At 41.2% G+C, this 27,570-nt stretch overlaps 1 protein-coding gene and 1 long non-coding RNA gene across 2 annotated transcripts in view; both read left to right on the top strand.

The window, feature by feature from the left end:
- The window catches only part of LOC138964764 (uncharacterized), a 137,991-nt gene that overhangs the window by 100,117 nt on the left and 10,304 nt on the right, over positions 1 to 27,570 (top strand). Inside the window, exon 7 of the mRNA XM_070336806.1 lies at positions 16,436 to 18,143. Coding sequence (XP_070192907.1) covers positions 16,436 to 18,143 — 1,708 coding nt within the window. The remainder of the gene's footprint in view (positions 1 to 16,435; positions 18,144 to 27,570) is intronic.
- On the top strand, positions 9,480 to 15,607 carry LOC138964108 (uncharacterized). The gene is made up of 2 exons (XR_011455020.1): positions 9,480 to 10,636; positions 11,882 to 15,607. It is a non-coding gene; the product is annotated as an uncharacterized lncRNA (long non-coding RNA).

Genomic DNA, 27,570 nt, shown 5'->3' with positions numbered 1-27,570 from the left:
CAAGGTCACATGTATTTTGGTAGGAAAAATGTGTAAAGCAGTTCTTAGTGTATGATGTCATTGCTAGGTTTAGCTGAAGGTCAAGGTCATGTAAAGGTCAAGGTCAAGCATGTGAGTCGTATGGGCTTTGCCCTTCTTGTTTAGAGTAGTCTACCTTGTTACCAAGGGGACGCGTACAGCGTTACCAGCACTGAACTAGGGTTAATTGCTATATGTGAGTTGGGTAAGTATATTAATTAAATGAAAATTTACTATTAAAATTTTGGATTTGTAATTTTCTTCCTGAACCTATGGGAACCGATGATTTGTTACATATGAACATTGTTTTTTGTCATCATTTTCATGAGTTTTTATTCATTACCAGCTGGGTAACAAAAAACAGTGTTCATATGTGACAAATCGAGGTAGTGAATTGGTTAGAGCTTCCGGTGAAATGTGGATTGTCAAGCATAAGTAAAAGCTATTCAGGCTGTTTATTTTATATGTGGAACCATGGTGGCTTTGGATTTTTGTTTCCAAGGACAACGACTGTTATATGAAGTCTTATATCGCGCGCGTATCTCCAGACTCGGACTCAAGGCGCAGGGATCTATTTATGCCGTGAACATTCACTCTCAAAGACCCAATCAATGTTAGAAATTACCGCGACAACTCATGGTCAATTTGCAACTAAGCTGTGCAATCGCAAATTGCGCAACGAAAAGTCTTAAAACACAATAGAAAAGGTACATGCCAAACAGTGACTGACCAGTCGCAAATATGATGGCAGCTCTGTGATTTTTTAGACTCGAAAAAAAGCGACGCAAAGTTTACGTTGCAAGCAAATATGAAGCGATTGCTTGAACTACTGACACGTTTTGAGGCCCTGAATTGCAATCTAAAAGTTTGGCTCCCTGTCGGTGATTGTGTGTGCTTTTGCACTACCAAAATAATGACAAAAACGTTGTTTGGTGGCTTGTTGCCAGACCGGCATTTCTTTGTTGGTCCTCGGGGAGCATATCGCCTTCATTTACATCTTTATCAACCTCGGCCTTGCAATCTCGATCAATAAAGATGAAACGGAAGACAATATGCTCCCCCTCGGATCAACTAAAAAGCTGGTCTGACTGTATTGGCGTTAGACGGTAATTAACGGTATTTTACCGGTTGAAATGAGAAAATACTGGAACAAAATTGGCTGCCGGTACGAGTATGACTTTTTTTTAGCTAGTAAAAAACCCATAACTTAGTGTCATCAAAATCGCATGCAGTGCACACAAATTTGCGTCATGAACCACCCGCATAAACTCAACTTATGTGTTAAAATGATCCGTATGTTGATGCCCGCCCACTGTTGTAATAGCCGCTTCGTGCAGTTATTTTACCGGGCAGGAGAGGCTCTGAACACAGCTAGGAGCATCGAGTTTGTACCGTTCTGCTGTGACCCCAGATCTCCGGCAATTTCCTAGACTCTCCGAGTGTCGCCGATCCAAACAACCAATCCTAGATTGGAACACTAGACTTGTTCCATCCTATCAGAAAACGCTGCAACACTTTCTTTGTTTTGAAGCCAACCCCTAGTCTTTGATGAAGTAGGGGTAGATTTTTTTCCCCGTCGATGTCGAACAGAAGTTTTGATAGACTTGAGATATTCCAGATGTTCGATCCAGCTAAGCGAAAACCTAATACGAATGACACCGAGTCAAACTGTCAACCAGCGAAGCGCAAGCTAGTATTGAAACTGCGGCAAAACTTTCGGTCTTTGTACACGAAAGAATGCCCATGCATCGTTTCTTCAAAGATATGTTAGTATGCCCGCTGCATCGACTTCACAACTTTTGTTGAAAAAAGCATGTTTTCGCACATTTTTTCTATAGTTGGAATAAGGAACGTCGCAGAGGAAAATACTGACAAATGTAAAAAAAATACGGACAAAGAGTGCTGAAAAGTGTATTTGGGTTGGACCTCCGTGTCAATAGGCATTGTAATGAGTCAGGCGGATGATTGTTGGTATTTGTTTTCGCTCGAGTAGGATTCTTACTGGTTCCAATGACCAGCCTACCGGTTTTTTTCTGGATTGTTTGCATCATAAAAGTTTGCGTACCGGTTTGAAAAAATACTAGCGCCATCACTGTCTGACGACAAGCCACCAAACATCCTATATTGTTATCCAACTGTTTATAAATGAAATGTTGTGAAAATGATGACTGTTACGGCTGGAATTTACGTGTGTATGTCTGTATGTATGTATATTTACTCCTATCAGAAATTGTGCGTGCTTCTCTCTGTTTACTATCTAGCCTTCACACACACACACAACACTCCAACCAGGCACAAAGACAATAACACGGTTACGGCCCCTTGCCCCTGTACCTCTATTGAAATATTCAACACAACATAAACATATTATTTCCCATCCATTCTACAAATCACTCTCACTCAACATGGAAGTTCTATTTCTGTTAACATACAGAAAACTAGCTGCACAGAAATACACACATGTTACTTTCTCATGCAGTCTATAATTCACGTGCACATACGTAGAACACTTCAAGCTTTGTTCCGTGAGAGCCTGTCTGTCTCACTACACACGAAGTCATTGTCTCAGGCAATACTTCTGTCAATATTCATTTCTGTTACACACAGATCAACAAACCACGAACGCTCTACGTCTCGTGTTTGTTTACTTGGGGAACGTATCTCCGCACAGCTATCTCGCTGGTTACTTCTTGCCAGTCGTACTCACACCATTCAGTGGCACGTACTGGTCCACCCCACCCACGCAAACTGTCTTCGCGTGGTGGAATGGGACGGGGTCCCCGTTCTACAGCGCTTCACGCTGACTCCCTCCTGCGCTCCCACAGCTCACGGCTCGGGACGTAATGGGCGGAACCTCCCGTCTCGCCTCCCCACTTCCGCGACCCCCTCGGCCCGGGATGCTAAAATACACAAGTTTAAACTACCATAAGTCTCCATTCTTGAATAAACTTTTCTGACATTCTTTATCACTACCGTCAACTAACTTATGCGGTTACAGTATATACACCCGCTTACTCATAAGCGACTTCATTTCCGAAAAACATGTAAACATTCCCTTTTCAACAATGGCTGACAACAGCGCACGCTTTTCAGCCAATTCACACATGACTCTCCCGGTCATTTCTCAAGTCAATATTTCCGAGCAAAATAATATCTCCGAGCAAAATATCAATTCAATAAATACCTGTAAACACAGCAGTTGAATCCAACGATTCAATACCGCGGCACGAGTCCAACGACCTCTAGCGCCCGGTGAGAAACTTTACCAAAGAAGAGACCTGTCTTTCCCCTTCAGTGGTCTGTAAAGCTCTGTCCTCTAAGGTCTGTGAAAACGCGACCTCAGTCAATATTCTTCTTTGATTGGTTACATCTCACACGTGACAGCACTGCACTGCACGGACAATATTTCACCGTGCGATGCCTACTCAAAGTTTGTGGCCCATGAAATTGTGTACACCTGCGTCACATAACTCCAATATAAAATTATGTGCAAATCCGTTTGTCACATTGACAATGTGTGTTTGCCTGTGAGTGTGTTTGTTAGTGTTCAAAAAATGAAGTCCTACAGCATATTTCTGAAGATCTGCCAACATTCTTTTCGGAAATGATTGACAGTGGATACTGTGCTCTTATCTAAGTTGTAACTTTATGTTTTGAACTGAATTTTGCACAGGATCGTGTTAGGTTTTTGTCTGTGCTAAATCTGTTAATAAATTTGCTGCCCATGAAAAGACTTGCCTTTTGGATAACCAAAATATATCCCCCCGCGGGTTAGGGGGAAGAATTTACCCGATGCTCGCTAGGCGACTAACGGATTCTGTTTCTCCTTTTACCCTTGTTAAGTGTTTCTTGTACAGAATATAGTCAATTTTTGTAAAGATTTTATTAAATCACATATTCTTACTCCAATTCACATAAATAGCATTAACCTCCGTTTGATGCTTAGACATTGAAGTACTGACCCTGGTAACAGGGGGAGGTAACTCCCAAAACAAAACAAAACCTTGAAGTCAAGGCCCTGGTAGTTACCTCCCCTCACCGGCAGCCCGCACATGCGCGGTACATATCGCCGGTATAGTCGTTCCCTACTTCAACACGCTTGTGTTCAGACGTGTTTGTACTTCTTCTAGGCTTTTCAGCCTTTGGCCTCCTGTGAGGATTAGGCCATTGACCCTAGGTACATCTTGCTAAGCTGTTGGTGAGATCTTTCTTGTTTACATCGTTTGTTTATTGTAACTGTTCACTGGTGAAAATGTCTCTCTCCGTTTTCACGGAGTTCGTTTTGTTTTCACAATGGTTGACGAGAGCAGTTGCTCCCTCAGACAAGTTTTGTCCTTTCTCCGCCGAGCAGTTCGTACTGTTGTTTAAGCTTAAGTCTAGTGACTTATCTGTAACAGTTTCTTCTTGTTTATAGCTTGTGCCGCCGTTTGCATTTTGGTAAATTGTGTTGTAAACTTGGTGTTTCCGTCTTCACGGAGTTGTGGTTTTCAACATGGCGGACAAGAGCTGTAGCGCTGCCAGGCAGGTGACATTCGTTTTCCTGCTGAGCAGTTCGTCTTTCTTTTTATGCTTAAGCCGAAGTGAATTTCTTAAGAGATCTTCTTTTAGCTAGGCTAAGGAATCACACTGTAATTAAGGATTCTCTTGCTTTTTAACTGGTCGGGAAGTTTTTCGACCAGGTTAGCATAGAATCGTTACGGGTCGTTCGACCCTTTATTGTGTTATTGTCTACTTTGTCTCCTGTTCAGAAGGTCAAGAAGTCTTGGCGTCTCTTTCCTTGGTTTCGAGCGTCAAGAACAGATGCAGGAGATGTTGACCTTTGAAGAGGGGTGGCTTGTTCCGCCTTTGCGACGTTTCCACCCGGAGTCGGCGACTCTGCCTCGATGTCGATGATTCGGCCGTCAGCTACCGTGTCCTCTGCTGATGACTTTCCCTCAACCGTCGGGTTCTGCCGACGAGGTACGTGTTTTGGGAAGTTCGCTGCTTACCGCACCCTCAGAAAGTGTAGTTCGCCTCGACGGTTACCCTACCTGTCTCGTTGGGCCTGGCAGTACGACCGGCTCTTCGTGTATAGGATCGTCTGCCTTGGCATCCGCTCACGCGGGTGCATCGGCAAGGGGGTTTCCGGCCACGTCTGGTTCGCCTTCGGGCGTTCCGGTTAATAGTGGCACTTTCCGTTCGCTGCCATCAACTTCCGGCGACAACCCTGTGGGGTTTCCGGTTGTTGGTGGCAACGGCAATCCGTTCCTCACTTCCGCTTCCGCTCGTTCGGTTTCGGATGGTGGGGGACTGAACGTGTCGGCTTCCGGGCATAGCACTTTAGTGTTTCCGGTTGTTCACACATCGGAATTGCCGGCTACCTCCGGTTCCGCTTCGCCGGTTCCGGGGTACGGTAGCAACCTTTCCTTACCGGTTCCTCACAGTGCGGCTGCACGAGGTTCCGGTACTGGGGGATCATCATTTCCGGCGCGGTTCAATGATGGTTCCAGGAATGATCAGTCTACGTCGGACAACTTTGTCGTTGACGGTACGGCAAATTATTTCCTTTGTTTTCGGCTTTAAGACGTTTCTTTCGACTCTTCTTTGTAAGGAGTCTAGAAATGCCAGATGTTTTTTCGACATTTTGTCATGCCTCTATCCATTGAACAAGGGACAAGGTTCTTGCCTCTGGTTCTTTACGAACAATTAGCGTCTACCTCATGGGACTATGGTGCTGTGGTTTACTCAAGCCATAATCTTTTAGTGCTTCACTCCTCGGAGGGTGTTACACTTTTGGTCATTTGGAACTCTTTTGTTCTATTCAAGTGAGAGACGCAGAGGTTCGTTTTTTTATTACTTGTTCGCCTCGGAAGACATGTCTTGTTGTCTTCTGAACTTTCACAGCTCTCTTTTGAGTTAAGACTGTCTTCCTGGTCTAGCTGATTGCAAGAGATTGTTCACTCTTTTCGTCAGCCACGATCAAGACAGGTCAGTGAGGTTGGCGCTCTTTCCGGTTATCTGGAAGACGTAACTCACGAATCTTAAGGTTTTTCACTCAGGTCTCAACAGACTTTATGTGAAAAGGGTTATTTATCTAAGTTGACCTTATCTGGTGGTTTTTTACCATCATTAGCAATCCATGAGTGGAACAAGCCCTTCCTCCAGCACCTGCAATAGTGCACGATTCTAGAATTTGGGCATCGGCTTTAGCATTCTCCAGTTCAGGAGGATGCTAGGATGTTCTACGAACTTTTGTTTGTTAATGTCAGACGATGTTTCATCAGTTTTGAGAAACGTCGTCAGAACTAGACAAGACATTCCCCTTTCTACGCCCAGCGTGGAAAGGGCCCTGTCCTCAATTCATTTGTCATTAGAACATCAGTCCCAGCTTGGGATTTCTTCTTCTTTTTAGAGTTCTTTTGATTAAGAGCCATAGAATTATTGAGAGATGCAAGCCTTCCTTTTTTATAAAGAAGGCTCTCATACTCGTTTTGTTTGTTTTTTGGTGCTCACTTCCCCGTGAAGGGGCAGCGAATTACATGCTTTTTCGGGTATTGAGTATTTAGAACATACTCGTCTTGCATGGCTCCTTTTGGAGTGCCAGACCAGAATCTTAGGTTCTTTCGTTTTAAACGGATAGAAGCAAATTATTGCAAAACAGCGCTGACTAGATGGGCTTCCACACTCATTGAACCAGCTTATGAGTGTGGCAGTCAAATGGGGGGGGGGGGGGGGGAGCGTTCAGTCCTTCCTCTGCGTTCTCCTAAAACTCATGGGGCCAGAGCTTGGGCCGCTTATTTGGCGGTTCTGCGACCAGGCGAAATCTCGAACGGCCTCAGAGCGGTGTTTTGGACGTTTTTAAACTACTTTCTGCGGGTTTCTCTAGTACCCGCCGGGATGGTAGTATTTGCTTACCAGTCTTGGTTGAAGCAGGCCGGATTCTTACCAGAAATAAGTGAGTTGCCCGCCACCTTTAGTAGCAATCTGCTATATATGTGAGTTCGAGTAAGAATATGTGATTTAATCGAAAATTTCAATAATAAATTTTCATTTAATTAATATACTTACCCAACTCACATAGTAAATTCCCTCCCAACCTACCCCGCGATCGTTATTAATGGTTGAAGGTGGTGTTTCATTGGGAATGACTATACCGGCGATATGTACCGCGCATGTGCGGGCTGCCGGTGAGGGGAGGTAATACCAGGGCCTTGACTTCAAGGTTTTATTTTGTTTTGGGAGTTACCTCCCCCTGTTACCAGGGTCAGACTTCAATGTCTAAGCATCAAACGGAGGTTAATGCTATATATGTGAGTTGGGTAAGTATATTAATTAAATGAAAATTTATTATTGAAATTTTCGAGTCAAGCAGTATGTAAGTGCAGCAGTCCCTGCAATGTACGGCCCCCGGCGTGAGCGGACACCTGACATGTACGGACACATTTGCTCGGCACGGAGTGTTTTCCTTCTATATTTGCCCCCCCTTAAACGGACACCTGCAAAACGTGGACGCGGACACTCATTTTCAGTCCCAACAGCAGGTCATACCTCCAATGTACGGACAGACCATCGTCAAATTTTCACCACAACAAAATCGATAACAGAGCAGTCCGGCTCTTAATTGGTACAAAGATCACAGCCGCTATGGCGTGATGACAGTCACTGATAACTTGAGTGCGCGTCTACCCATCAGGAGGGGGGGTAGTTTTGGTCAGGAGTGGAGTACATGCGAAGATGCCAACATGAAACTGCACTGAGCTCTTTATTCTTGTCTGTTGGACGTAAACAACAGAAACCACAGTCGATGAAGGTCCTGAGCGAAAGTGAGTGAAAAACCGGCCACAGTTCTCAGCATCGTGTGTCTGTGTGTAACCTCTTTCATTGACAAGATACTCTTGTTTCCCCTCAGCCTTGACCAGTGAGTCGGTTGCCTAATCTATGAACCCCTCAGTTGTCTTGCTTTGTCAAAAGTTCAAAAGTTACGACACAGACAACTGGTTTTGCTCTGAGTGAACAGTGCAGCTGGCCTCTCTGGCCACAGCCCCCAACAGTACATGGCTGGAGGGAGTGAGAGAGAGGAAGGGGGGGAGGGGTAGAGGGGTAGCTGGCTAAACTCTGTGGGGTGTCCGGTGTCACTGCATGTCAGCAGGAAGAGCATTGGAGAGAAATAGAGAGGTGTACTCTTCCACACAATTTCCAAGCATCAGTTGTCACGGCTTGGGGTAGGCATTAGTGAGGGAGAGTGGGAGCTGTGTTATGTACAGTGTATTTCCGACTGAAGAGTGAAAAGTCACGGCCATGCCACATGATCGGCATGCAGTCAATAAAGCCAGACAAGAAAAAAATAAATTACATGATTATGACATGCAGCTCTATCTGCTGCTATTTATTCAAACTGGTTTTCAAGCTTATTCTTGCAAAGCATCTGCACACGCTCCTCGGTGCTGTGTTTGTGTGGCTGCTTTCGTATGTCAGTGCATGGTGAGTGTGTTCACTGCCTTGAGGATTTATTTTATCTCTTCTTTTCAACACTTTTCATTCAAATCCTTTTTACAGAACGTTTAAAGAAGTATTAGGAGTTTATTGTTATTGTTTAGTAGCCACAAGAAGTGATTAGCATAGACTCAATCCTGTTGTTTGTGTGTCTCTGTGTGAGTGTATGGGGGAGGGGGTGGTGTGGTCACCCCTCCCGTGACCGGACACCTGCAATGTACGGACAGTTTTGCTATGGCCCAAGGGTGTCCGTTCATGAGAGGGACTGCTGTAGGTATTCCAAAGTGCTCTTCACGTGTGGCGAAAAGTGACGCCGAGCGTGATTTTTCACTGGTTTTTAACTTGTTCAAACTCGCTGGAATGAGGTGAACTGAATAACAAGTCGCGTAAGGCGAAATTACTACATTTAGTCAAGTTGTGGAACTCACAGAATGAAACTGAACGTAGTCCGCCGCAGTGAAAGTGACGAGCCTGTTTGGCGCGATTGCGCTGTGCTTTACTGTACCTCTCTTCGTTTTAACTTTCTGAGCGTGTTTTTAATCCAAACATATCATATCTATATGTTTTTGGAATCAGGAACCGACAAGGAATAAGATGAAATAGTTTTTAAAACGATTTCGGAAATTTAATTTTGATCATAATTTTTATATTTTTAATTTTCAGAGCTTGTTTTTAATCCAAATATAACATAGTTATATGTTTTTGGAATCAGAAAATGACAAAGAATAAGATGAAATTGTTTTTGGATCGTTTAATAAAAAAATAGTTTTAATTAGAAGTTTCCGATTTTTAATGACCAAACTCACTCATTAGTTTTTAAGCCACCAAGCTGAAATGCAATACCAAACCCCGGCCTTCGTCGAAGATTGCTTTGCCAAAATTTCAATCAATTTAATTGAAAAATGAGGGTGTGACAGTGCCGCCTCAACTTTTACAAAAAGCCGGATATGACGTCATCAAAGGTATTTATCGAAAAAATGAAGAAAACGTCCGGGGATATCATACCCAGGAACTCTCATGTCAAATTTCATACAGATCGGCCCAGTAGTTTAGTCTGAATCGCTCTACACACACACACAGACAGACACACACACACACACACACACATACACCACGACCCTCGTCTCGATTCCCCCTCTACGTTAAAACATTTAGTCAAAACTTGACTAAATGTAAAAAGAATACACCAAGATGATAATTGATTCTTCATAGTTACTTTAAAACAAAAATGAAGTATTAGATTCAAAATCTAACATTTGAAATACGCGTGTGAAAATGGTTGCTAAGTTGTGATTTTCTGACGTCGGAACGAAGTTTTTGCTGCGTTGTTTTGACCCCAACCGGGAAAACTCCGCTCGGGCAGATAAGCCATTAAAGTTAGCAACAACCCGCTACTATAGACATGAAGAGGAAAGATTAAACTTCCCGATGATATCAATATTATTTTGATTGGCTTCCGTTTAAGAGTACTATACCCCCCGCGGGTTAGGGGGAAGAATTTACCCGATGCTCCCCAGCATGTCGTAGGAGGCGACTAACGGATTCTGTTTCTCCTTTTACCCTTGTTAAGTGTTTCTTGTATAGAATATAGTCAATTTTTGTAAAGATTTTAGTCAAGCAGTATGTAAGAAATGTTAAGTCCTTTGTACTGGAAACTTGCATTCTCCCAGTAAGGTAATACATTGTACTACGTTGCAAGCCCCTGGAGCAAATTTTTGATCAGTGCTTTTGTGAACAAGAAACAATTGACAAGTGGCTCTATCCCATCTCCCCCCTTTCCCCGTCGCGATATAACCTTCGTGGTTGAAAACGACGTTAAACACCAAATAAAGAAAGAAAGAGTACTATTATTCAGTTTAAAACTTCGCTCGAAAATTTTGACATCTCAGAACAAACAATATCCGGTTTTATGAATGCGAATGGCAAGGTCGGAGTTTGAACTTTCACCTGGTCTTATTTTCATACTGATGCAACCAACGGCTTGCTTGCCCGAGAACCGAAAACGAGGCAACCCGTTTTTCTCGTTGTCGAGTACGCCGTGTAATGGCGGCGTTTGCCGAAGACCAAGCGATGGCACATCACGGTCGCGAAAAATCGATTTTGCACCCAAACTTTGAGGAACCATTCGATCCAGATTGTCTAGAAGGTAAGCATATATGCCTTACAATTTGTTCTCTTTCAATTCTTTGAGATATATTTGCTTATTTAAAAAAACACGGGGGATGAACGAACCGAGTTGATAGCAGACGAAGTACAGTGTTTGTGAAGGTTGGAGTAGTGAACTTCTCGGCACGCTGTATTTTTACAGTGAGGAAAATAAAGCATTATGACTCAAGGAATAATAATAATAATAATAATAATAATAATAAGAACATTTATATAGCGCTAAATCAAAAACTTTCGTTAAAAAGGCTTGCTCTAAGCGCTTGACATCTAAACTAAAACGTCATTCACACTCTTTACAATGATGTACAAGAACTTCATGTCACACTCTTTCATTCAGTATAGCACCATTCACACAGTTGTTATTCTGTACAAGACAATAAGTTAGTCTAACATTTAGAATGTTCATAAGATGAAAACAAGAGAAAACCAGACTGATTAAAACAACTGCTTAGTGCTAACAAAGCATGAATCTTAATGATAACGTAATACATGTTTAACTGTTAAGACCATAAAAAAAAAAAATAAAAAAAATAAAAACCTATATGCTAAAATAACTTCGAACTTTTAAGAACTTCTTATAAGATACACAGCACATCTAGATAAACACCAGAATGATAAAACAAAAGGCAACTCGTTAAAACTATTAAATGCATCAATGTCTAAAACACGAAAGAATAAAGTCTTGAAACACAATTTTAACAATCTGTTCATTGATTTGAATCATTAACAAAGAGAATTACTAGAAATTAGCTTTTTTGCATGCGTGCTCGATAGTTGTCTTCTGGGTGATCTCCCTTATCTCCTTGTTTACATTTTACGATGTGCAAACAACTTCGCTTTTTTTACGTCAAATAATTCCGTTTTCTTTTCTAACTATTGTGTTCACTTCTTTTTTTATTTCACTGTTGTAACAAAGTTCCTTGAAAATGTGGTTGACTTGCAATGGACATTGAACTTTTCATGCACAATATTTTTTTTATTTTTTTTAATTTATTTTTTTTAACTTTCCTTCTTCGAGTATGTATGTGTTGTTGGAGTATGCGTTGGTGAGACATATAAATGCGTGTAATCATCACAAATTGAATGGCTTAATTTTCATCAAGTACGTTTTTGTGTCATCTGAGCATAAAACATAACATACCACCTAATCATATTGTGTTCACTTCTTGAAATGGTAATTCTTAACTGTGCTAATGCCCTCCAACTTTTCCCTTCTCAATCTCAGATGATCGGTTCCAGAAACTAAAGGAGACATTTTTAATGACTGGCAGAGGGAGAAGACCAAGTCTTCCTCAGTTCCTGACTAACTTGATGGCAGGTGTTCATCAAGCTTTAACTTAAGCTCCGGGGACTGATTTGCTGGGAGCAAGGCCATACAGTGAAGTAAGCATTCAAATGGAAAAATACAGATGGAAAAAAAAAAAAAAGTTTTACCTTCAGTGTATGATGGCACTGTTTAGTATTAGCTTCTGTTGACATTCATTTTTCTCAATAAGTGTTGCAACTTACATTCTCTCTCTCTCTTTCTCTCTCTCTCTGCATATTCTATGTATTCATATTGTTCTGCTATATTATGTTAATAATCTGATATTTTATGGTCTGTCACGTTTGATGTTGTGCATGTATACTATTTGTATGTATACTTTTTATTTCATTTCACACACCCTTTCATGACCGGCACGGTTGGCCTAGTGGTAAGGCGTCCGCCCCGTGATCGGGAGGTCGTGGGTTCGAACCCCGGCCGGGTCATACCTAAGACTTTAAAATTGGCAATCTAGTGGCTGCTCCGCCTGGCGTCTGGCATTATGGGGTTAGTGCTAGGACTGGTTGGTCCGGTGTCAGAATAATGTGACTGGGTGAGACATGAAGCCTGTGCTGCGACTTCTGTCTTGTGTGTGGCGCACGTTAAATGTCAAAGCAGCACCGCCCTGATATGGCCCTTCGTGGTTGGCTGGGCGTTAAGCAAACAAACACACCCCTTCATATGGGGCTATTGCCTTGCTAGATAAACAATCCATCCATCCATCCATCCATCTCTCTCTCTCTCTCTCTCTCTCTCTCTCTCTCTCTCTCTCTCTCTCTCTCTCTCTCTCTCTCTCTCTCTCTCTCTCTCTCTCTCTCTCTCTGTAGCTAAGAAAAAAAGGTAAGCAGTGTATATGTGTTTGTGTGCAGGTATCTGTTTGGTTCAGTCGGCTGCTTTGTGACTCTTCATATCCAGAACGTGTGAAGGCACTGATACAGAAGACTGAAAAATCCTTCAACAACATTGCTGTTTCTTCAGCTGATGCTGCATTCTTGAAAGAGACCTCTTATGTGAACATAATAAACAAAGAACTTGATGATGTTGGCATTGACTGGTCAAATGTGCATTCATGTTCTCAATTTTTAGGAACAGGTATCCGACTGACAAACCAGATTGTGATTGCACTTGAACAATTTAGAAAGAAAGAACATGTAAAACATGATTTTGCTTCTGAATGATTGAATGTGTTAGGGGAGGGGATTGAAATGTTCTAGATCACAGATTGCTAAGTCTGAAGAGAAAAGTATGATGCAGTACAAAACCTTAAGCAGCCCTGAAGAACTTGAGAAGTTTTTGGTTCATGAATTTAGTGTGCAGTCAAACAGTTGCCAAGGAAGAAGTGTTTCCAACAAGAATCTGGGCAGCTCAAACCAGGAGCAAGAGAAGTTAGTCCATCACAGCACAGTTGACAGTATACTTGACAGTAGGGAAGAAAACCAGCATAGCATTAGCAGTCTGCAAGTTCAACATTCAGCTGCTACAATGGTTACGCTGGAATACCACAGAATACTACAGGAAGAGAAAGAAAAGGCAGAAAAAAAGCTTGAACATTTGGAGTATATTGTAGGTGGTGCAAATCTGACTACCACTTGGCAAACTAAGAACTTTGCTGATTTGACTAATGCTAAAGAAAAACTGGACTTTTCTCAAACAAGTGCATGCCAATTTTAGTCAAGAAACTACAGCAAGAGAACAGAAATGTGAAGGAAAGCTTATCAGGAGTGAGAAACTCCAAACTCTACAGAAGAAGTGCAAATTTCAAAGCTACCCACCAAGGAGATCTTGTGCTAAAAAAAATATTCTTGAGCAAGAACTAAACATTTCAAAAGAGGAAGCTTTATCACTGACGGCAGAAAAAATTGCTGTGCAACAATAATCTTCAAAACTGAGGCAGAAAATTGAGCTTTTACAAAGTCAACTTGCAAGCATGACAGAGTAAGCTAATCAAGACATAATTTTTTCGTTAAAAAAAAAATTGGTGATTTTTAATTTTTTTAATGTTTTTTTTTTACCTCAGATAAAAAACAGTTATGGTCTCAAGGGAAGAAAAGACGTTCATTGTCTTGTTTGCTGTTCTGACAGTTTATTAAAAACTGATCATTTTGGTATAAGGTACTTGCATTAGCTTAAAGGCACAGTAAGCCTCCCGTAAACCATCACAGAGCTCCCTGAGCGTCTACATACAGTACAAGCATACTTCCATTTGAACGCTCACCGAACGGGAACATCCTGGCTGCTTTCTGTCAAGCGTGAGAAATTTTCAAAGAATTTATTTTCGTGGACTTGCTCCTCTACAACAATGGCGCCTCGTTTTTGTGCTGGACGGCTGTTATGAATATTCAACTGATACCGGAAATCACGCCCGGACAGTAAGCCTCCCGTAAACCATCACAGATACTGTCAGGCTTTTACACACAGTACAAACACCCTTCCATTTGAACGCTCACCAAACGGGAACATCCTAGATGCCCTACGTAAAGAGCGAGCAATCTTTAAAGAATTAATTTTGCAGATTGTCTCGAACACTTTTTGGACCCATCCTGAACCGTGGTGCGTTTTTGCGCTAGACCTAACTTTTAAAATCTAAATAATAAATTGACAGCTTGTTACACAAACATTCTTTAATCATAAAAGAATTCTTTTTTCATCAAGACAAGATCAGTACAATTCGAAGTTGTGAAAGTATGAAAAAAGAAAAGCCCGGAAGCAGGGTCACGCAAGGGTCGTAGCAGACGACGGTTTATGCATATCGCCGTTCCTCTCAACAGTCAAAAGCCATCGCTAGAGTTCTTGTGAACCACAGCCGTTTGTTTCGTGCATAAAAACGTGCTATTGTAGATAAGCTCACATCGAGTCGCATTCAAATGACTAACTGATGACTACATTGTGAAAAAGGGAAACTGGATCACACGGGTTCACGATGGCTCAGGGGTAAGATAAACCACGCAAAAATAAATTCTTTGAAAATTGTTCGCTCTTTACGGAGGGCACCTAGGATGTTCTCAATCGGTGAGTGTTTAAATGAAAGGGTGTTTGTACTGTGTGTAAAAGCCTGACCGTATCTGTGATGGTTTACGGGAGGCTTACTGTGCCTTTAAACATTGAACCAGATAAAAACATTTTGAAGAAGCCAAAATTCACGTTATGTACAAAATATCTGTTTTTTCAAGACATTGCTATGTTTTTATTAAGCATGTAGAAATCCAAGTGTGTATCACTTATTAAGAGCTTTTAATGCTGAACAAATGGATACCAAAAACAGCTTTGTAACTTTTAAAGCAAGAAAGTTATGGCAGACCAAAATTGACTACTTAGTCGCCATTTTTCTCGACTTGACAAAACAGCACTTTTGGCATTTTTGATCAAAGATATCGTATTAACCAGTTGTCAGATGGAGTTGAAAAAAATTAGACTTAGATATCATATCCTGCTCTTCCTAGAAAATGTATTACAATGAAAATGCATTGTATGATTTAGAGATGAAAGAGTTAGAAAATGGACTCTTGCCCAGTGTTGTTGGGAGTAGCAGAGGGCTTATTTTGCTATTTTGTGCCATTTTTGTAGCTCTGTATCTCTATTACGATGTATTTCCTGTCAATGTATTTTGCATTATCAATCTGAAAAGTATATAAAGTATTCATAAACTCATTTTTGGACTCATGTGATTTGATTTGTGTGCTTGAGGCATGTCTGAATGTGCGGAAGAATGATGTGCGAAAAATTTTCAGAGTCCAAAAATACGGAAAAAAATCATAAATTTTTTTTTCCAGCCCACCTTAAAAAAAAAGTATTCCTGTGCTCAGAATGAAAAACTCTATTTGTTTAACTAAGTTTCATATGGGTTATTTAAAAATTGAAAATCACTTTGGAATACCTAATGTAAGAAATGTTAAGTCCTTTGTACTGAAAACTTGCATTCTCCCAGTAAGGTAATATATTGTACTACGTTGCAAGCCCCTGGAGCAAATTTTTGATTAGTGCCTTTGTGAACAAGAAACAATTGACAAGTGGCTCTATCCCATCTGCCCCCTTTCCCCGTCGCGATATAACCTTGAATGGTTGAAAACGACGTTAAACACCAAATAAAGAAAGAAAGAACCAAAATATATGCATAATCTGGATGTAAGTTGTGTTCAGTTCAAACCTTCAGCAGTACAGCAGCTTTTGGCCATCTGTTCTTCCATGTTACCCTATAGGTGCAGCTACATTCCTTGTCTATTTGTTTCCTCATTTGTTTGTTTCAAGTGTAGCAGTTTTAATTTAATTAGAAAATAAAGGAGTAGCTAAGTTGTGTAGTTACTGTAAGATGTAGGGTTATTTACTATTTTCATGAGCCCATTTCATGTTTACAACAGGTGTACAATATGGCTAGTAAGTTTCTTATTTTGTGAGAACCGAGAGTAGAACTGATGTAAATATAAGCACTGTTGATTTGTAGAAACTAAATGTGGCCTATTTTCTTTGGGTTGTTGCAAGGTGTTGTGTCAGCCACGGCCCAAAGAATGGGACCCCAGCACAGAGATGGCAGAAGACGAATTGGATGGCCAGGCAGCCAAAGCAAGACCCCGCATGGCAGCGGAGGGCTTAGCTCTCATCATGGCAGCAGGCTTTCTGACGCTGGCCCCTTCTAACCACCTACTGCGGAAGCGTCACCGGGAGGCCATGGAAGCCCAAGCGGAAGAGGAGGCTCGGAGCAAACAGCGAGAGGAAGAGGAGGAGAGACGGAGAGAACTGGCCAGTAGTGGGGGAGGCTGGGGCAGACACCACTCGGATGATAACTTTGACCAGCAAGATGTTGCCAGCGGCAGTGGAGTGCAGGATGTGGTGGCTATCGTGTCCGCTGAGGAATCGGCAGAGGATGTGCCGCCAGTGCCTGGTGACTCAAGCCGGAAGGAAGACCAGGGGGGACCAGAGGCTGTTACAAAAGGTGTTGCTATGGCAGACAGTGCAGGGGGCGATGTGAGCAGGGGGGCTGTGATTGCTCATCAGCCTCACTCGCCCACAGGAGAGGCTGGCCGCATGCGTTTACCCAGCATAGCAGAGAGCAACGAAGAAGAGTATGCCGAAAACAGCACAGAGACTGATACTCTCCATGAAGAAGACGGTCATATGGCTCAAGATATGTTTGACATGAGTTCTGTTGCAAAGGGCTTGGAGCAGGCTGACAGTGAGGCACACAATGCAGGGGAAGATGAATTATCCTTGCATGAAAATCCTCTGTATGAAAATGATATTAACAGTTGCTTCCCTTTGCCAGTGGAAGAGCTACCTTTGCCTTCAGATGACCTGTTGTTACCTGACGATAGGTACCCTTTACCAGAAGACGATCTTCCTTTGCCAGATGTACCCGACGAGGACCTTCCCCTGCCTGATGTACCTGATGATGATCTTCCTTTGCCCATTGAAGAGCTGCCACTGCCAGACATGAGCCGTCTCAATGAACCTCAGGCAGAGGCTCTTCAGATGAGCTCTGCATACAGCTACTTAGGCCAGGGTTGTGACAAAGCTGTGGGCTTTGATGAAAACAGTGCTGTTGGTTTTGAAGAGTATCTGAATGTTGATACCAATCAGTATCACACAGATGAACACACAAACAGTGATGAAGGCTTTTCAGACAATGCACATTGTGTAGGAGACGACTTCCATGATGGTGTTGCTAGTCTGAATAATGGTTGCTATCATTATGAGAATCACATTCCACAGGACGACTTCAGACACTTCAACGGTGACCTGGACCACTTGGATGACCACCATCACTTTAACACCAACGATCAGTACGAGGACCTGGCTGGTGATTTTAGCTTCAGTGCCAGAGATGCCAATGGTGAGGACCATTTTGACATGAACAACAGTGAAGATGTGAACGATATGTACGTAAACGAAACAAACTATATTTCCTACGAAGACACGAACAATTATGACGGCTTCTACAGTGATGACTTCAGCTGTGGAGGAGATGGGGGCGGAGGTGATGGTGAGGGTGGTGGAGGGTTTTTTGGTCACTGTGGTGGGGGAGATGTGGGTGGGGGAGAGACAGAGGGAGGTGGGGGCTCAGGGGCTGCAGGCAGTGCTGGTCCCTTGTTCATGTTTGGTGATGGAGACTTTGGTGGAGATGGGGGAGGAGCAGGCTGTGGGGGTGGGGCCAACTGTGGTGGGGGAGGGGCAGGCTGTGGGGGCTGTGGAGGTTAACGTGGGGAAAAGTTGGGCGTTCACTATTAATAATAATAATAATAATACACAACAGTATTGTGCTGTAGACATGAAAACATGTGTCAGATCTTCAGTTACACTCGTTTTCTAATAATAACCCTTTGGTAGTGGTTTACTCAAACACTATGTTGCTGATGTTATGAATGTTGTCAGAAACGATAGAAGACAAGGAAGCACCTGCTAGGACATGTTTTTGTAAATTTTGTTCTGTTCTTGTTCTTGTTTTATTTTTTAGTTTAAATGATGGTGTCAAGCATTCACAAGTACATGCATTCACTCAAATAGAAACATACTTTTATGCATACCTAGGCATGTGTGTGCTTGTACACAGGCACTCACACATGCAATGAATCATGTTTACATGCATACACACATATATCCATTCACACATGTCTGTAAATTAAGCACAGTTACCCAAGTACCAAGGCAAAAAATATCAAGTCACTACTTTCATGGTTACATTTTTTTGTATACTGGGATGGTATATAATTTTTTTCCAGGCCGTATGGTTAATGTGGTCGTTACTGTTATTCGTATAGCACAGAGCTTGTGGGCAAGGAAGACGTTTCCAGTAAGGATTATGGAAGAAGAAAGGTCAGAAAGACGGCGGCTGACGCAGATATCAATGTGATGCAGTGTTTTATGAGAAACAAATTCATCTTAACTGAGCAAAAAACTTAATTTTAGGTTGTCACTAGTCCCATATCCAGCTATTTTCTCTTTGAGTAGTGCCCCTGCTCATTGGGAAATGAATTGTTATTAATACTAGTAATAGTGCTCAGGTTTGGCAAAAAGACTGTGCCTGTGATGAGAGAACATCCTTGGGGGCCACCTCAAAGTGTCCCTCCTCAAGAAAGGTGACCTTTACATGACATGTACTTTGGCCAAGTGAAGAGATCAGTTAACAGCACCTTTTTTTTCTCATTAGAGGTACAGCTTCATACAGTGCCTGTTTAATTGCACAGATTTATCTGCAATGGTTGCATGTAGTTCAGCGACCTTGCTGCACAGGTTGTTTTCACATTTGTAATACACTGGTCATGCTGTTCCTTTGCAGCTCAGAACAGTCTTTGTGTTTGTGATCGCAGGCAGCCTTTTTTGTGCTTTATACATAGAGTTGCAGAAAAAAGTGACTGCCAAGTCATCAGATGTGATTTTAACAGCACATATAAGAATCAGAAGATATGAAAACACTTACAAGTTACATTTGATGCACTTGAACATGCTAATGAAAACTTTGTCTTTGAGCTAGAACATTTGTGAATGCAATTATCCTAAGTTGAATTGCACATGATTGGCAAATTAGAGAATATCTTCTAAACATAAGCATAAATTCTGGAGACGACCTTTGGCATGGGCAAAATGCAAAAATGAAAGTCAAATGGACAAAGACTTTGCTATCAGATCAACTGATGGTGCTAACCTTTGGCTTTGTTATTTAGGCTTTTTTGTTACTCTATATTGCAAGTTAAAGGACAGAACTGAGCTGGAGTGGCTAATATATTAGTATTTTACGAGGAATGCATGGGTGGGATTCTTCCGGTATATGCCGGAAATCCGGATTCGATTATGGCCTCTTTTTTTTCTCTCTTTTTTGTTGTTTTGTTTTTGTTCGGTTGAGGTTCAGGATTCATGACATTTTTCAGTCCCACCCATGGGAATGTGTCGAGGTGGAATTCCATTCATGTTGGCCTGCTGTGTGATCTAAATGTATAGTTTCAAATCAATAGACTTGAAGGGTCTGTTGGAGGGTTGAAAACTTTGTGTGTGCTATACCGTACACATCTATTCAGATGCCAGCAAATCTTATAAGGTGTGGGTTACTGTTCATTGGTATGCACTATCCAGGCTGTTTCTGTCCCACCGAGTTCTTATGGGAATTGCAGAGCATTCTCACAGTTTATACATGATTAATCTCTGCTTTTATGCAAGGGTGGTTTTGTGTGTGGACATTTTTGACTGAATCTCTGTAATCAGTATTTTCTGTGTTCATTTTTTCTTGTCCTTCCTACCCCGTTTTATTGCATTCCATTCTATAGATGTAATGATAGTGCTATTGTCGTAGCTATTAGATTTGCCATAGTCGGTGAGTGCTCCCTCGAAATAAAAATTTGAATGTATCAATCTGATGACAGCTAACCTTCTTCCTTTTCCTCCTCAGACTTTTGTACTTCGTGCTGGCATGCTATCTTAGACGTGTTTGAGACTCATACGCTTTTACAGGGTTGTAGAAAAAAGCCGTATGTTGGAATATACAGTCACCACAGCCGTCTATGCAGTAAAAAGTAATTTACGTCTTTCTTGTCATTTATATGAATTGTTATATGATTGAAGCCATTGCTAGTCTTTGCAGGGTTGTGCTTGAATAAGGCTTCGCAAAATGATGGACTGCATTGCCATTGCATGTACTACAGTTTGTCGCTTGTGTGTATATCCTCTGCCCCCCTCCCCCTCCCTTTTAAAGCCTGTTCTGACAATATGTAGTGTAACGAACGGCAGTGCAAGTGACTTCACATATTCCCAGAACATATTTTTCCTTGGTATGGACTATTTCGCCTGAATCCGAGTTGAATTTCCAGGAGAGAAAAAAAACACAAATCACGAGACTGCCTGAGAGATCATGAATTGAACCAAGTTGGAGAAACATTTCATAAAACTGTTGATGATATTGAGCTCTGTGTGTGTCTTTCAGAACACAATAATGCCACATTTCCAACAGTGTTGGCCGCCGAGTCCACAGCATTCAGTGCTCGAAACAAAACTTGTGTTGCCAAGTTTGCTGCACACAGTACACTGTTGCACAATTCCACATCATGCTGCACACTGCAAATATTAAGAACAGGCCTAACAGACCCACCTCAAACTCTGCAATCATTGTGACATTCTAGAAGAAAATACATATTCTATCATCAGGGGGGTGTTCATCTTTCCAGCGGAAACTGGTACATCAGTACCATGTCAGTACCCCCCGCGGGCTAGGGGGAGTCCCATATTGGTTGGGACGAGAAAGAATTTACCCGATGCTCCCCAGCATGTCGTAAGAGGCGACTAACGGATTATGTTTCTCCTTTTACCCTTGTTAAGTGTTTCTTGTATAGAATATAGTCAATTTTTGTACAGATTTTAGTCAAGCAGTATGTAAGAAATGTTAAGTCCTTTGTACTGGAAACTTGCATTCTCCCAGTAAGGTAATATATTGTACTACGTTGCAAGCCCCTGGAGCAAATTTTTGATTAGTGCTTTTGTGAACAAGAAACAATTGACAAGTGGCTCTATCCCATCTTCCCCCTTTCCCCGTCGCGATATAACCCTTCGTGGTTGAAAACGACGTTAAACACCAAATAAAGAAAGAAAGTACCATGTCAGTGGCGGTTAAATAGTCCATGTGTGATGAAATAAATGCCTGATTTGTTTGATGTAAGCTGTCATTTTCACTATAACTTTGAGTAGCAAATTTCTGTTTGAGTTAAAGATATGCTATCAGCTCATGCTGAGAAAAAAACACCTAGTCAAATGCAGTACTTGAGATACTGGATTCATTGTAATGTTAATGCCTGAAAATAAAACTTTGTGTCGTTTTCATTTGCAGGGAAAGACCTCAATGATTGTAAAATCTATCATGGTTTTATGTTTACCCCAAGAAATCTGGTTATTTTGGCAGTCACCACCCTTGCATTGAGCCTTCTGAGTTCTCTTCCCTGTCTTGAACAAATGTGAAATCTGCTCATTTTGCATCATGGCTGTGAGTCATCAAACCATGGAAGTGTGTAAAGCTTCAAAGAAATCAGTGACGGAGTAATAGTAATCAGCAACATGATGTTGGTATGGTTAACCCTCATCATAAGCCCTCTAACAAGATGATAGGCCTATGCCCTCATCACATTTCAAGGTCATGGTTGGGTCGTGTTCAGGTTTCTCATTTTCTTGGAACGTTTTTGGCGCTAGATCTTTGAAAATTCACCCTCTTCCAGGGTTTGATAGTCTCCAGACATGTCACAAGTCTAGTCGACCCTTGTCAAATATAAAGTTCACACTGGGGTCAAGTTTGGACCAAATCACATAAATTAATCATTGTACCGAAAGTTTTTAAGCTTTGAAGCTTTACACACTTCCATGGTTTGATGACTCACAGCCATTATGCAAGTCTGGTTGAATTCTGTGAAATTGTAAGGTTGCAGTCTGGGTCAAAAAGGAGGAAATGATCACTTTCTTGACTGTTTTTGAAGCTTAATTATAAGGTCATAGTGGGAGAAACTTTGGGTCAGAAAGTTGGACATTGTAATTTTCTTCAATTTTTATGGAACCACTATAGCTTTGGAATTTTACACACTTCCAGGGTTTTGTGACGTCCAGGCATGACCCAGCCTGGTTGGTTTAACCCTTAGGCTGGTTGTCGCGACATATGTCGCGCTACTTTACGTATACTGTCACCTGGTCGTCACGACATATGTCGCGCTACTGGCTCAGTCTGTTTGGTCGGTTCCGATTACCTCCCATGGATGCGAAAACCTATATGACCGTTTTTCTTTATTTTTCTCTGTTAATTCACCAGTGGCTATGTAACATGTGTTACAGAATTGCACCAGTGTAAGGGTTACGTCATATTTAATGGTCTATATCAGCTTAAATATTGGATAATTATAATTTCCTTTAATGTTTTGTAAGGGATTTATGTGTGGTGCATTTATATATATATACGGGTCATTCCATAAAGCTGTGTACCAAAAGTGTGACATGCATCATGAAAATTGAAACTGTCTGAATAGGTTGTTTTTAAAGTTTATGTGACAGATATAGACATATGCCACGGTGCCAATTACTAAACAAAAGATAAGTTTATGCTTTTTGGATACGAGGGGTGGTTGGAAAGGTGTGTAACATCACACATGTTTAGCGTAAAATGTTGTCCAAACACACAAGACAGATTACAAAAAGCCATAGTATAATAGTAACAAGTTTTATTTGCTTCCCATTCAGAGCTCATTCTGAACAAAATGAAGTCGGGGGAAACGAATTAAAATAGATATTTGGTAACTAAAACGTATTTGTTTAGTTGCGTCAACCAACAAACAAACAGTATCAATAACAAAACATCGAGTCGACATGCAGCTAGAAAATGAACATTGAAAGTCCAGAATCAGTTATCACAGAGACAAGTAAGGCTAGGTTAGCACATTTTCGCGCGTTCCCGCAGTGGGGCACTGCGGTTATGAAATTAAAGGCCCCTCCTGTTTTTGGAACCGCAGGAGCTTTCTAGTTTGCTGTTAGGTAGATTTTTGGTTACTCTTTCCTGTCATGCTCTCTTTTTCTTCATGAATTCTTTTCTTTTTTCTGCCTTCTTGCTCATTCACCTGTATTTTTTCCAAAAATCTCTTCTCTTGCCGCTTGTCTCGCGATTCATGTATAGTTTAATCTGTTAGTGTTCTGATGTAAGTCCAGCAGTAGATAGGTTAAGCCTATTTTAACATACTGGAAACTGGTAATCTTCCAGTAGGTATTAATTTAGTTTTACTAAAGCCTGCTGGGACACAAGTAATGGGTTAGTGCATTTGTAAACAGGAATCGCTTGACAAGTGGCCCCCTTCATCCCCCCCTTCCTCGTCCTGATATGGCTCTGCGTAGTCGGCTGGACGTTAAGCAACAAATAAACAAACAAACAAACAAACATTTTCGCGCCGCGTCGCAGCTGACGTCAGCATATGTTGTGACGATTCGATTGGTCCATGACGTGGCGTCATCAACCGGCTTATGAATGACTGTGTTATGAATGGAATTCTTTTGGTTTTAGTGACGTCGTCATTGAATAAACTCAAAATTCGGTCAGATTTAGGTGCGTTGTTTTTAACACACGGCAGATCAAGAGCCTTAACGATTTTGATTATTAATGATTTGCTGTGTCTTCGAGTTACGTCGGACACACAGTGTTCCTCTCTTAAACACGTTGGTACTGTTTTGTGTTTATATCTGAATCATGGAATAACTCGGGTACAGACCAATACACAAACTATCAACACAATAGACATGATACTTTTTACCTCAAAAACGTTATTTTTCTACCAAATCGCCTCATTTTTGCGACCATATTTTTGTGATCATGCTTCGAAAAAGTCAATGTACTTTATGGGTTTTCACAGCTTATGTGTCCGAAACAATGTACTGCTGATTTCAAAGCTACATGGCACAGATTATAAACATGATGGGCAACTTTTTAGATCTAGTTGACCACTTGCGCCTTCTTGTTATATTTGATTGATAATTCAATCTTTTCTTAGTGGTCCTGTCAGAAACATTATTCTTCCTTTACCATAAATCTAAGTGTCATGGACGAGACAAATCGCACAATTTCTAACTTTAAGAAGTTGGGGAGGGTAAATGCTGTAAGCTAGTGAAATCCGCAGTTTGAAGGGACTGCTCCTTTTTTTGCTTAATGCCCACTAACAAGGAAATCAGCTTCACAGACACAGGATTTCTTTCTCTCTATTTCGCAACAGCATTTAATCTGATTTTCTTCGATTTATCGTTTTCCGAGAAGAAAAAAACTAGCTGATCGAGTGTGTTCAAATTTTGATGAAAACTCAACGGTTTTTTTACCTTAACTATTACAACTGGAACAGGACTAGACTACAAAGAATAGCCTAAGACTTGACAAAGAGACACCGAGCACGTATATCACAAAATAAAACATTAAAATGTCGAACTCGTAAAAAATATTAACTTTAAGAGCGAAGAGTCGCGAAAGGTTGCCTACGTAACATTCGTCCTTCGTTGGTAACCACTCATAAAACACTCCACGCCTGCTCCGTTCAAAAAGTTAATGGGATTTTTTTTATGGAAAAACCTTTCAGCGATGTTGAAGAACATTGCATGCAAAAGAAACACCAAGTTTAATGCGTTGCTAAGTGACAAATATTATTTTTTACGATCCAGCGTAACCAGAAAAAATGTAAACGAAGCTTAGTGGCGACACGCGAAAGGCAAAATCACCTTCAAATCGGATCAAATTGACACGACGCACATTCTAACACGTTCACTACATATCAGTAATGCCTGATAATACACACAGTCGCATATTCGTGCGTACAGAAGTTATAGACACGTTTATGTAGTTCGCGGTTGGTTTTATAAACCAAATGTTGCGTAGGCAACCGTTATTTTTGAACGATCCAAATGCACACTGTAAACATGCGTAAGGGCAAACAGCTAAGTGCATATTTAACACTAGCACAAAACACAACGAAGATGTATGTTGGGGGTTTCATGGTTGCATTTCATTGGCAGCCACACGGATACTTAAAAACAAGATGTAAGCAATGTCACAATAAAAACGCCATTTTGACGTCATTTTCTGTGTTTGCTTTCATTAACCAACCTAATGATCTTCTTGATTTTATTATCGTTATCTCTGGTCAATTTGCAGTCTTTTGATATCCGTATATCATTCGAGAAGCAAGAGAAACATTCTGAAATCTAACTCTAAAGTCATGACCCTCTCGTGGTACACAGCTTTGTAGAACGACCCATATATATATATATATAAATGTATAATGAAAGCGCTGCTAAAAATGCCAAAATGTGCACTCGATCACTTGTACTTTTGAAGAAAAGTTAAATATAGAATGACGTCAAGAGCGAGAATGCAGAGAAATTACGTCATGAGCAAGGGAGATCATCCTTTACTCTGTTAAAACTTTGCATAGAAGTTTGAGAATTCTTCTCTGTTTTATGCCAAAAGACTGCCTGATGAGAGCTTCTCAGCTCGAAACCGGTAGCAGTCTTGGCTAAACAAAAACGGACCTTTTCAGGTTCAGCACTCTATGAGAATGCCCTTACGGTGAATTCTCAATCCTTTGAGGTTGTAGATTACTCTCCTCGGGTTATTCTTGTTCAGTGTTGCAATCGGCTCCGAAAGGGTTTGATTCTCCAGTAGGCTGTCTATGAAGAGTTCTTTCTAGATCTAATGCTTACCCCCTCCCCCCACCTCTTCCATTACCTCTAGTGTGCTCCCTGCTTTCAAAATTCCACGTTGGAATGTAGGCGGCGGAGACACACACAGAGATGATCTCCCTTGCTCATGACGTAATTTCTCTGCATTCTCGCTCTTGACGTCATTCTATATATATATATATATGACAGCAAATACATGTAATTTGTTTCTGGTTCTTATTGTGTTTTACGAAGATGAGTCGTATGAGCATTTGCCCCTCTTGTTTAAATCAAATTTTAGTCTTAGTAATGAGCAGTGTCTGTCAGAATGGGCGGCTGGCCGGTGAACATTTAAAAATAACATTGCGGTTATCTCGGATGTTTTGGAAGCTAGAGCTTCAAAACTTTGCACACTTTGAGGATTTGAGGATCTCATGACATCAGTCTGGTTTAGCAGAAGAATAATTGCCTTTAGTATTTGTAGTGCAGTAATATCTTCGTAATATTTAATTTGTTTGGCTAAAGATTCACTGGTGTCTTGCTGACACAGGTTTCCCTTTTTCCTTTTTCTTGTGTGTGTGTGTGTGTGTGTGTGTGTGTCTTTCAACTTGCATAATGCATTCCTGTGGTGATTGTTGATGTATATATTCTCAAACTGTGCTGTAGTAATGTGTGGTACGCTGGTGGCAGACATCACCAATGAGTGTTAATTAATGAATCAGCAACAGATGATTTTGCTCTCTTTGCTGGACATGATCATTTTTGTGGATTGTCACTGTTACAGTGTGGAGCAGAATTAATGTATCTGTCCAATGCAGTTGAAAGTTGAACAGTATTCATCTCAGTTTTGCTTCATTTACTTTAAAGGCAGGCTATTCTTAAATGGATAGTTTCTGTCATCACAGCCTATTCTCACATCTTTTCCTCTTACAGAGCTTGATTCCTGTCCCATTTCTCTCCAAACTGGTGGGGGTGAAACTTAAAGTGCCTACGCAGTGCCACACTGAGGAACATTCTGTTGTTAAGTGCATTTGTGCATTTGGGACTTTTTGTCTGTTAAATCAGGGTCTCCTTTTCTTTACCCCTGTGAAAAAATGGACGATCAAGTGCTAGTTCCATATCAGAGGGAGAGAGAGAGCTACTGATCAAGACTTGCATCTACTACTTTCTCTTCAGGTTAGATTATTGATTTTGTCATGAGTCTCATCATGTGTCTTTGCCAAAAGGTGAGAGGGGAAAAGAAAAGACCCTCTTTGTACTGTGAATGGAGGCCAGAAGTTAGGCCAAACAAAAATATACGTTGGTTTAGGGTAACGTGATCAAAAAAGATAGGGTCGGTAGGTCGTCTTTTTTTAATTTAAATTTTTTTTTTTTTTTTTAATTTAGTCAATTTCAAAGGAAGTTACTTCCCTTAAGGCCTGTCCAGACACTCCAGGCTGACCCTGTCCACATTTGACTTATGCTCAAAACGGTCCCGC

Source organism: Littorina saxatilis, linkage group LG4, assembly GCF_037325665.1.
Source record: "Littorina saxatilis isolate snail1 linkage group LG4, US_GU_Lsax_2.0, whole genome shotgun sequence".
Lineage (NCBI taxonomy): Eukaryota > Metazoa > Mollusca > Gastropoda > Littorinimorpha > Littorinidae > Littorina > Littorina saxatilis.
Note: the sequence above shows the minus strand (reverse complement) of the source record. Positions and strands in the feature narration are given on the sequence as shown.